Source organism: Eurypyga helias, unplaced genomic scaffold (assembly GCF_000690775.1).
Source record: "Eurypyga helias isolate BGI_N326 unplaced genomic scaffold, ASM69077v1 scaffold14594, whole genome shotgun sequence".
In the NCBI taxonomy this organism is placed as follows: Eukaryota; Metazoa; Chordata; class Aves; order Eurypygiformes; family Eurypygidae; genus Eurypyga; species Eurypyga helias.
Window position 1 is genome coordinate 23,248 of NW_010245722.1, and position 11,201 is coordinate 34,448.

The 11,201-nt window shown below is 48.6% G+C and overlaps 1 protein-coding gene across 1 annotated transcript in view; it reads left to right on the plus strand.

Annotated features, from left to right (window-relative positions):
• The window catches only part of WDR59 (WD repeat domain 59), a 43,757-nt gene that overhangs the window by 19,629 nt on the left and 12,927 nt on the right, over window positions 1-11,201 (plus strand). Inside the window, exons 12-17 of the mRNA XM_010150180.1 lie at window positions 407-531; window positions 1,417-1,581; window positions 2,389-2,484; window positions 3,834-3,990; window positions 5,391-5,460; window positions 5,741-5,894. Coding sequence (XP_010148482.1) covers window positions 407-531; window positions 1,417-1,581; window positions 2,389-2,484; window positions 3,834-3,990; window positions 5,391-5,460; window positions 5,741-5,894 — 767 coding nt within the window. The remainder of the gene's footprint in view (window positions 1-406; window positions 532-1,416; window positions 1,582-2,388; window positions 2,485-3,833; window positions 3,991-5,390; window positions 5,461-5,740; window positions 5,895-11,201) is intronic.

Here is an 11,201-nt window from a genome sequence, read left to right on the forward strand (position 1 = left end):
TGGAAGCATTCCCTGAAAGGCAAGGGTGGTGGGGTGTCAATCCCAAAGACCAGAGCTCCTCCTGGAGACTGCTTTGGCAGCAGTTCTTTCGCGCTGAACTGAGAGGCTTCAGTTCAGCTGTTTGTGACTCTGGCAGCACTGGATAGGGAGGAGAAGGGATCTCAGATGTAGAGATGCGCCATTTAGGGCTGTGCAGAGTACAGGTGGCTTCTGTAACCTTCCTGGGAACAAGGCTCAGAATCCTGCCTCTAAACAACAGGTGAGACCCAGGAGGTCTTTGACAGGTAAAACTCATACCTCCATGAGTCAGAGGAGCAGAGGAAAGCCTTCTGTCTTGGCTGCCTCCTGGCGTCACATACTAAAAGTCATAGCTTGTCTCAACCTGTTCTCCAATCTTTCCTGACAGCCTTAAAAGAAGATTTCCTGAATGACCCCGTGGTGGGAAAGAAAACGGACCAACTGGGGTTGCCTCAAACACTGCAGCAAGAGTTCTCACTGATCAACGTGCAGATCCGAAATGTCAATGTGGAGGTAAAGAGCTTCCTTTTGCTGGCTTCTTAGGAGGGGATGTGGGCAGGCTGGCTCACTGAGGCTTTTTGAGGAGAACCTTCTTTGCTGCAGTGACTGCTGTCTGTACACAAGGTTTATTTTGAGCTGTAGAGATCCTCTTGGCCAGGAGTAGTAGGAAGGAGGATAATCCCAGGCACTGGGAGCAAGGGAAGTATTTCGGCACAGTAAGTAGACTGGTGCTGCTCCTTAGAAGGCTGGACAGTGTTTTCCTCTCTGCCTAGGCTGCTGAGTGGAATATGACTTGTTCCACTACGTGCAGCCGATCTCATCTCAACCGTTTCTGAACTTGATCTGCGGCACCCTCCCTATCCTGCCCTCTTCTCCCTCAGTTTTGGCACCTCCCTTGCACGCCAAACCCTCCTCTCTGCATGGAAGCTGGCTGGAGGCACAGCACTGTGCAGGGATGGGAGGCTTGAGGCAGCTGCCTGTCTCCTTTTGCCCTCCTCCCATGGTTTCGTAGCTCATGGCATGATCCTGATGTAGTTTTCTGAGACAGTGGTGTATGATCTTAGATGGTGCCTGTTACTGCTGTGCTAGCCTAGAGCTCTCTGCAGCTGGGTGAAGTGGGCTGGGACACAGGGGCTGTGGGGAGCAGACTCCTGCTGCAGCCTGGGCTGGCTGTGGTCTCCGGATGCTGGACTGGCAGCCTGCTGGGGCGAGAAGAGTCTGTCCTCATCTGCCTGGGGTTTTTTTTTTTGCTGTCACTGTGTTCACCGCCCTTGAGAACAGCATGACTTCGCCGTATGGGTGTGCAGAGGAATCAGCCCCTCAGCATGAATTTAAGCCACTAAAAGTTTAAAGGTCCTTGGAGAGGTAACTACAGAGCAATTGTTTTTCCTCACACAGATGGATGCGGTGAGCCGGAGCTGTACAGTGTCAGTGCACTGTGGCAACCACAGAGTCAGGATGCTGGTGATGTTCCCTGTCCAGTATCCCAATAATGCTGCACCTTCCTTCCAGTTCATCAACCCGACCTCGATCACTGCCTCCATGAAGGCAAAGCTGCTGAAGGTGTGTGGGGAGTATTCACTGTCTCTATGCAGATGCTGGACACTTGATGGCTGGGTTCCTGACACAGTAAAACATCTGACCATGCTCAAGACACACCAGTTGTGCCTTTGAACTCATACACTGTGGAGCTCCTAGGATGAGGTGTTTGTTGGGCTTGCATCCCAGTCCTTGCCTTTCTCCACTGGTGCTTTTTGTATTGTATTCTTCACTGCTACTCTACTCCTATATGACATATATTGGTGGGGATCCCTGGCTCCCATATCCCCATGCAATTGTCCCCAACTCCATAGTAGACAAAATGACCAGCTAAGCATCCAGCTGCAGAAAGATAACATTTTTGTTGCTTCCTGCCCTCCTCCACAAACTGCTTTAAAAATACGGGGACTTGTTGCATGGGCCCTGCTAATTGCAAACCAGATGTTTGATCATCTGGTGTTGGAAGACCTATTGCTGATGAAATCCCTTCCCCAGCAGCAAGTAGATGGATCTATTTGGATTCCTTCCTGAAGAAACTGATTCAATTTGAGACAAACTGGGTGTGGAACATAGGGGCTACAGTAGTATAGAAACCCAAATCCTGGTTTGGAGTGTAATGAGTCTAGATGAACCCACAGTGCTCTGATCAAAGCTCACGGTCATTCCTCAAAGCAGACAGCACACCAGTGGGTGAGTGAGGCTGCAGTGGATGTTATAGGTTGCCTTTGGCTTCTTTGGATCCTGGCATCTTAGCTGCTCTGCAGACAAAAAGGGATATGGGGAAGGTGTGGATGTAACCATGACTGAAGCTGCATTTTGTTTGTATTGTAGATATTGAAAGACACTTCCCTACAGAAAGTGAAGCGGAACCAGAGCTGCCTGGAGCCCTGCCTACGTCAGCTGGTCTCCTGGCTGGAATCTGTTGTGGTATGGAGAAACATATGGGCTTTCTGCCCTAGTTTGTTGTCTTCTCCCAAGTCCCATGTTTCTGACTCTGCAGCGAGAGTCCGGCCTCATTAGACACATAAATAGACCCTGGTGCTGGCTGTTACATCTGTGTAAGCACTTCTGGTTAATGTTGAAGAAAACTGAGTGGATGATTTGATGTGTTTTGTTTCTGAAAACCAGGCCCTGACAGTTTGCTGCTTTAGGGAACTCCACATGCTCACTGACACTCAGGTTAAGAGCATCTCAGTGGTGCATGGCAGCTTCCCAGCTTGGAGTATATCCCACCGAGTGCCAGGTCATGGTTATCATCTATGAGAGAGATAAGAGGTCTCGGGGAGCTGAGGGATTCATTTTTCCTGAAAGGCAGTGGCAGCTGTCTTTACCTCCTCAGCTCTAGTCAGAGATCCTGCTAGCCCTATTCTAGGGTCTTTGCTTTCTTCCCTTAAAATAAAAAGCTGTGAAAATCTGTTTTTTTCTGAAGCCTTGTGCTGAGGTTTTGTAGGGACGATACTGCAGCTAAGCGCAGAGTGTGACTTGGATTTAGCTGAGAGATCTGTGATACCTACTCAGCATCCCAGTGTCAGGTAGTAGGTCTGTGTGTGGGTGAAGTGTACCAGAAATGGCTGGTTTTAGCATTCAGCAAAAGATTGGAGAGTCTTCTCAGTTTTTTTTTTCTAAGAGGTTTTGTTTATTCATCACAAATTTGGGTTTTTTTTACATGGGAAGGCTTAATGGTTCCTGTAGTGATGTTGTAAGAGTGGCAGCTTGCTCCATTGTATGGAAATCTGATGACTCAAGCCAGGCAAAGCTGCCTTTAAAGAATTCCTTTAAACCTAAGCTGGAGTACTCTTTATCCAAATAAATGCAGATTTGTGCCAAAATTCCTATGGGTAAGCCTGAGGTCCCCCAGTATTTCACACCACCTGCCTTCCTCACCTCAAGCTATCGCTTTTCAAGGAGGCTCTCTCGATGGTGTCATTGAGGTACCGGGTTTAGCTCAGCTCGCTGTGTTGAAAGTCACAGCTAGAGTCTAAAGGTCAGATTTTCTCTATGGTTTCCCACTGTTTCACCCCAAGTTAAGCTCTGTATTTCAACATGGCTGTGAGGGGAGAGAAATCTCTGGACAAGCAGCTGTAGAAGCCATTTCCTCAAAGGTGCTTGGAAGTGCCTGTGTAGCCAGAGCAGTAACCATGCTCTGTGCTTGTTCTGCTCTGGCTCAAAGGCCGAGCACCTTCCGTGAGGCTGCTCGGCCCTGCCATGTCCCGTGTTCCAGCTGGGTTTTCTTCCTGTGGCAGAAGGAGTGTGACCTTGGGTAACTTCTGTTTCAGAACCAAGAGGACAGCACGTCCAGCAATCCTTACGCTTTGTCAAACTCCGTAACGCCCCCCTTGCCCACGTTCGCCCGGGTCTCCAATGCCTATGGCTCCTACCAGGACTCTAACATCCCATTTCCACGGACCTCTGGAGCCAGGTTCTGTGGTGCAGGTTAGCCCCGTCGCTGATGCCTTACAACAGCTACCTGGGTAATGGTCCTTTTCCTGTCTGGGGGAACACTTAGCTCTGAAGAAGACGAGGCTTTGATCACTGCCATGCAGTGAGTAAGAAATGGTGTTAAAGTAGCGATGTTGGGATAAATTTGTAGGTAATGAGATTAGTTAACAACTGTTTGCAGTTGGTGTTGCATGCAGGATTTTAGGATTTGGAAATCCGGGGCTAGTTGAAGAGATGGCCTTTGGCTTGTGGCATGCCAGGGGCATTGACAGACCTCTCTTTCACCTGTTTTCCTTGCCTGGTTCTCTCCTACCAGCACCAAATTCCTGGATGTGTTCTGGTGCTCAGTCTTCATAAAATTCCCATGATTTGGGGCTGAACATACCCCTTGCTGAAACCATATTCTTGTTACTAACGAGCCTTTTCTCATTCTGAACCCTTTCAGTTGTCCAAAATAGGTTTCCCAAGGTCACTGGGGAACTTCTCCGAAATGGGAGAGGAGTTACACTCATGTCTGGGTTTCCAGGAGAGTGTAGGGTACAAAGATCATCCTTAAAAAACAGTTGAAGGTCTGAGTAAGAGCTGTTAGGTTTCACTGAGCCGTTTCAGTTGCAAGCACACCTCCTCCTGACCTGACTGCATCCTAGTTTGAGCGTGTTCTGAAAGCTGCTTTTCATACAGGCCTCACTGAATTCCCAGCAAAAGTACACCAGAGTGGTATTGCATTGCATAGGCTCAGTGAAACATGCCATGTCCTGAAACTCTTGCAGGAATGGGAGGCTGAATACGCTTGAGATGCTCTTAAAATGGGGTAAGGCTTGTGAGAGAGTGCTTTGGAGTTGGCTTCAGGTGTCTTCAGTTATCCTTTTGGAGAGAAGACTGGTACAAGGAGCAGTGGTTTCTCTGCATAGCTAAACATCACCTCACTTGCCTCTGTAGTATCAGTGCTTGACAAGTTCTGGTGAAGAGTTAAACCATGAGCATGTATCTGCTCATTTTCTTTTACTGTCTTTTCTCTAACATCTGTAAGCCACTGGAGTTGGTGTTTTTAAGACAGGTATGTCAACAAAACTTGCTTTTTAAGGAGTTTGCAGGGAAATAATTGCAGAAAATCATATCATAGAATGGTTTGGGTTGGAAGGGACCTTAAAGACCATCCAGTTCCAACCCCCCTGCTATGGACAGGGACACCTTGCACTAGACCAGGTTGCTCAAAGCCTCATCCAGCCTGGCCTTGAAGACGGGCCATATATTGTCTAGTTTAAAAGCGCCCAGGGTAGTGGACAGGCACCCAGCCCTTGGCTCTACCTTAAATGACCAAGTTTCCCTGTGTCAGTCACCCCTGGGTGCCCTGCTCTCCTCACACGATCTTCATGCCGTATCTGTCTCTTCAGGGTACCTGGTGTATTTCACGAGACCCATGACCATGCACCGTGCGGTGTCCCCGACGGAGCCTACCCCCAGGTCAGTACCCTGCCTCACATCTGAGGTGTGCCAGTGGCACAGGCAGAAAAGCAGGAGAATATCTCATCCTACACCTGAGCTGCAGACCCTCAGGAAGTCGTAACCTCTAGTGTTAGCTGTGCCCATGGCGCAGAGAGGCTGTGTCATCACAAGCCCTCAGTGGAGACCCCTTCCCTCAATGCACCTGAAACATCGCTGGCAGCCTGGATTCGTGGAGGTGGAGCCTCCAGGGCCATTTGGAGGGTGAAAGTTCTTTGAAAGCCTCTTCTCTTGGTTCCAGGTCCCTTTCAGCTTTGTCAGCGTACCACAGTGGCCTCATTACTCCCATGAAGATCCGCACGGAGACTCCAGGCAATCTGCGTTTGTACAGCGGGAGTCCAACACGCAGCGAGAAGGAGCAGGTCTCCATCAGCTCCTTCTACTACAAAGAGAGGGTAAGTACTAGTCCAAAAAGCCTTGCCTAACACTTCAGCTGTTATGATTTGCGCTCCTTTCATAGAGCCGTGAGCATTGCTAGTAAGAGAAGCTTTCATTTCCTCTCAAGAAAGCTCTGTAAAAATGTCAAATGGATTTATCTCCTCCTAGTAACTTCTGTACTGATCCTCTCTAGCGTTTGACCTGCTTATTTTGATATCTCCCTCTACTGACCATCACACCTTCCCTCAGTGCGTTACACGGTCTCCCTTCGCATTGCGTAGGGTTAAAATCTCCCACTTGGGAAGTTGTAGTCTCCAGTTAAGTACATGTGGGCAGCTCTGCTTCTCTCTGTACTCCCTGATGCGTGTAACTGCAGAGGGTGCTGGCTCTCTGCAGTTTACTGACAACCTGGATTATGGGGTATATTTGGGTATTTCTGTTACAGGTGTCTCTTTCAGGAATATGTTTCCCCTTTGGACCTTTTAAACCAAAATCATTCCTACACAGTTCTCCAAAGATCTCCCAATCCATGTACTTCTGGTTCAGGTGTAGGCCTTTCTGTTGTTGCTGTTTACAAGGCTTTGGGAGAGAGTGGGATTGTTTCCTTCTGGGTCACAGGGAGTGAAGAAGACCTGTTGGTAATTTTAGGGTGACTGTAGGGTAATTCTGAAGCAGCTGAGGGCCCGATGTGCCTGGAGCAGATGCTGGGGGAGAAACAGGCTGTGCAGCTTGCTCAGAAACAAACTGCTTCAGGAGGAGGTGAAGCAGCTTGCCAGCGAGAACCTGAGAACCTGGGGGGGTTCGAGGAGTCTGCCCACTGTCCACGCTGAGGGCACTAATCTGCTGCAGCGATGGAGTTCTTCCAGGTACCCCAGGAACACTGAGGGCTGTCGGCACTCTGCTGCAGTGGAGCTGGGGAGCTCCTGTCCTGGGAGCAGGGGGAAAGTCAGAGCCTTGAGCTCCCATCTCGTGGCAGCTGACCCCTCTGGAACTGTCCCCTGCTTACGTGGTGTGGGTTAGGCATTACCCCCCTGTGCCGTGGGGAGAGCCTGTCCCCATTGCAACCTTTGGGGTCCAATACAGACCCGATGGGGTCCATACAGACCCCAGAAGGCTGTCGGAGCCCCCATTCTGGTTTTTCCTCTCCCCACAAACTTCTTTTTGATGAAAAGAGGAAATGGTGCTGCCTGGTACAAGAATCGCAGCCTGTTCTAGTCGTTGCAGGAGGGTTTATTTAAAGGGCTACCTCTGTCCTCTGCAGCGTGCTCGTCTCTGATACGCAGCTCTCTAAGACGACAGACAAGGCTAAAAATAACACGTGGAAGCAGCTTGGTGCCATTTCATGTGACCTGTCTCCCCAGCCCTTGTCTTGATGGCAACAAGATTTTTGTCACAGGGGAAAAAAAAATTGAGAGAACAAAGCATGTGTGTAGCCACGTCTGCTGAAAGTAAGCGAAAATTCCTGTGTTCCCCCTGCCAAGCTGTCTCCTCGCTTGCTGGATCGGAGGAAGTGTTAGGGCCTTATCAGGGAGCTGGCTCAAACGTTCTCGTGGATGAAATAGTTTTAAAAAAACTACCCAAAAATCCGTATTGCCCTTCAGCAAAGGTTTTTCTGATTCTCCAGGAGTTGTTGTCCTGACCTCTCCTAGATCAGTGCTACATATTTCTATGTCATTTTGTTGTGAGGATTTTAAAAAGCCCAGACTCTGAGTCTAGTGAACTCCTTGCTCTGAAGCTTGGATTTTATATTTGCATTAAGTAGAAGTTGGAGTGTTGCGTGTTAAACTCCCCTGTTATACAACTTCAGCCCTAATACTGAGTGTCAGCGATAACCAGGTATTTAAATCCCATGTAGCAACCACGGGCATCGCTGCCATTGGCAAACAAATGGAATTTGCCCACTACTAGACAGAAATTGTGTCATGTTTCCATAAAGGCAGGAGAGCTGCTCAGCCCAACAGAGATCTCCTTAGTAAACCAAAATGAAACTAAATCTGGCACTGAGCCTTTCTGTGCTCATTTAAATGTGTGTGTGTATATATACACACAGAGGCACATACACATGTATCTCTTTCTCGCTTTTTATTCACACATGCACACTCCTTTCTTCCTCCCTTTTTTTTCACCCCTCAAAAAAACCCAATAAAGAATAATAGTCAACAGAAGGGAGAAGCTGTATCTACTCCGTGGCAATGCCGTCACTGTTCCAAACCTGGGTGTCTCTTAAAAAAGGTGCCATGGCTGTGTTTTTCTCCCCTCACTCAGAGGGTTGTGTCGATGGGGACCTGAGGACAGCTCAGCCTAAGGGACAGCCGGACACAGAGGTGGTGACTGTGGTGTCCTCATGCTTCCCATGGGGGAATTTGGCAGGGCTTGGAAACTGCTGCTTCTCTGGACATCCCTCGGGCTCTGCCTGGTGCCCTGCTGGCCACAGACCTCAGACTCACCGCACATGGGAGTGTAGGCTGGCAGCAGTGGCTGCCTGCAGGAGAGCAGGGCTTTGCAGGGGGCACTGAGCTTAGTTCTGCTGCTTCTCCACTATGCCAAATTTCCTTCTGCTAATCCTTTCCTCCCTCTCTTGTGAGACCTGGAAGAGGAATATGTAGCACAAGGCTGCAGTTGTCTTCTCGCTCTCCCTATGGGGCCCTGCAGCCAGCCTCACCCCTCGGGTCCCTTCCTGCAGGGCTCTCCAGCAAGGGAGAGTCTGAAGGTGTGCCACTGACCTGACTGCCTATCATCAGCTGAAAATAAATGTACAGTATGTTGAACGCGACACAAATAACCCTGTTCTTCCCCTTTTTATTGTGTTGACTCTTACAGAACTGTAACACAGATTTTTTTCAAGTGAGTGCACAGTAATGTGCTTTGAGAGATTCCATTTGTTGTTGCTATAATCCTGTGTTGAGTATTTAATTAAATGTCTGCAAGTTGGTAATGAAAGCCTACTTTGGAGCTATTCTGCATAGTCTGGATGAGTTCCTCAGCCCATAATGGCAGTTTCCACACGGCCCTGCCAAGTGGGAGAGTCTCTACATCCCTTCTACTATCATGACAAGTTGCTTTTATTGTTTAAAATTAAAGTGAACGGTCACAGCAGGTTCCAGTGACTGAAGTCCTGGAGGATGCTGGATGTTAAAGGGATGTCTGAGTAATCAGGAGTGTTTATTTAGCCTCCTGCGGATTTCTGTGCCAAGGTACCGGACAGTCATGTTAAAAATGAAGCAGTTTGCATTAGCTGCCTTCCTCTTCAGCCAAGAGGAGTAAAACTGGTGAGAGTAGGAGTCTGGCATGTGGAGCACCAGGGTGTTGTCCTCTGCTCTGCTGCCAGCTCGTCGTGTGAACGAGGTCACATCACCGCAGTTCGGTGCTTCTCAGAGGAATACAGCTCTGTGTGGAAGACTTATGCTGAAGTCTTCCACAGAGGCTGGTGTGGGGCACAGGCACAGCAGCCCTCGCCTTGCCAGGGCCATGGGTAACGTTGTATAGTGCAACTGTGTGTGGATGAAAGGGGGGATCTTGGTTTGCATTGTGTAACGGAACCACTGGGAACGGTATCTTTTACTCTGCTGGTTCAGGGCACTTTTCATTTCAGTTTATTTACCTTTTGTCTTTAATTTTCTTGGTGTCTTTCTTCCCTTTTCCTGGGTATAACCTTTTCACATGCAGATGTCTCCTCGCTCTGCCCGGCGACGTTGGTCCATACAAGCAATTAACGACTTCCCGGTACTGTGCGCTGTGCTAATTCTGTCCTTGATATAACCCTGTCTTCTGCCCAAGGGCCCAAGAATAAAACGCCACCTGCCTGCCTTTGAGTAACCTGCACAGAGGTGGGGGACTTGCACTCCACACAGGGCCTAGGGCTTCCGTAGGGGTGCGTGCACGTGTCAGTGGGCTGGTTTGCAGGGCACCAATACTGCCCTACGACAGGCTTATTTTGCCTGGCCCAGCAGCCAGGAGAAGATGCCAAGGGGTAGTTTGAAGTGTAAGCAAAGGTTAACCTCTAAGAAACAGAGTGTTTCAGATGATGCATCATTGACCAGCTGATGAGGCTGGCACTGAGCACCTCATTTCTGAAAAAGATGAAGCCTTGCTGGAGAGGGAGGATTGCTTAAGAGCCGTGGAAGAAACAAACTGGTTTGAGTTGCTGTCATCTCGTTAAAATGAGCTGCCTATTCTTAGTGCAGTGCAACATAAAGTCTTGTTTCCTGGAGCAATAAATAGAATTTCTCCTCAATTTGCCTTCCTCTCCCAGCCCTTGGAATGGCACCGCCCTGCATTCAGTGGTTGCACGTCCAGCCACCCCGGCAGGTACTCCCTCCTCCCGCCACCTGCCCTTCCCAGCCTGCTTTGGCGGTCCTTTGCCATTAGTCAGATCCACGTGTCCCTCGAGCTTCAGCATCACCCGTGTGAACATCTTGATGATATCAGCGTTGCTCAAGCTGTGCTGTAAATTTGGGCACTTATTATCTCATCGCTCATCTGCCAAGCGTAGGCAAAGCTTAGAAAACTCCATTTCAGTTTGAAGATGAGCTCTTTAGGTCCGTTTTTCTTACTGCCTGTGCGAGCGGCTGGTTTTTCACAGCTGCTGTCCTTCATGCTCTCTCTTCATAAGACAGCAGGGAATAAAATAGAACTCTGTAACACCTAATTTAACTTGGTATAATAGGATCAAGCCTTCCTAATTACAACAGCTCTAGGACTATACTAGCAAATAATAGGTGAAAGAAACCAGAAGTAATTTACTTGACTCCATCAAGCCTTTTTTGCAAAGAGCTAATAAAGAGATGTGAGCAGTGGAGGCAAGAAATTAAATTCTCTTTTGGATCAGGAACAGACTGAAAGAAAGAAAACCAAGCGAGGAACTTGCCAGCTTGTGGTGTGGTAAGTCGTGGTGCGCAAGAGCCTCAGTTTAATTCCCTTACCACTGGCTTGGAAGGAAGAGCAAGTAGTGATGTGATAAAGTCATAATTTTGTGTAACATATATTTAAAAATGAGACATGGGTTAGCCTGAGCCTTGAAGGATTGCTTGTATTTGGGGATAACCTGCGGAAGAGGCTAATCACAGTCTCTAAAGTGGGCAGGAGCACCCAAGGTGAAGATGCAGGGCACACACGAAGAGAGGCGTGGATTCTTCGTGCAGACCGGGTGCCTGCCTTCTGGAAGAAGAGCTTAGCGTTGCTCAAGGAAGCAAGAGCTTAGCAAGTCTAGAAGAAGGAATAATTCCTCATTCTTTCTAGGTAATGACTAGTTTCCACCTCAGAAATGCCTGTGCTTCGGGGCAGGTGCCAGCTATTATTTGATGGAAGCTATAAAGAAATATTCC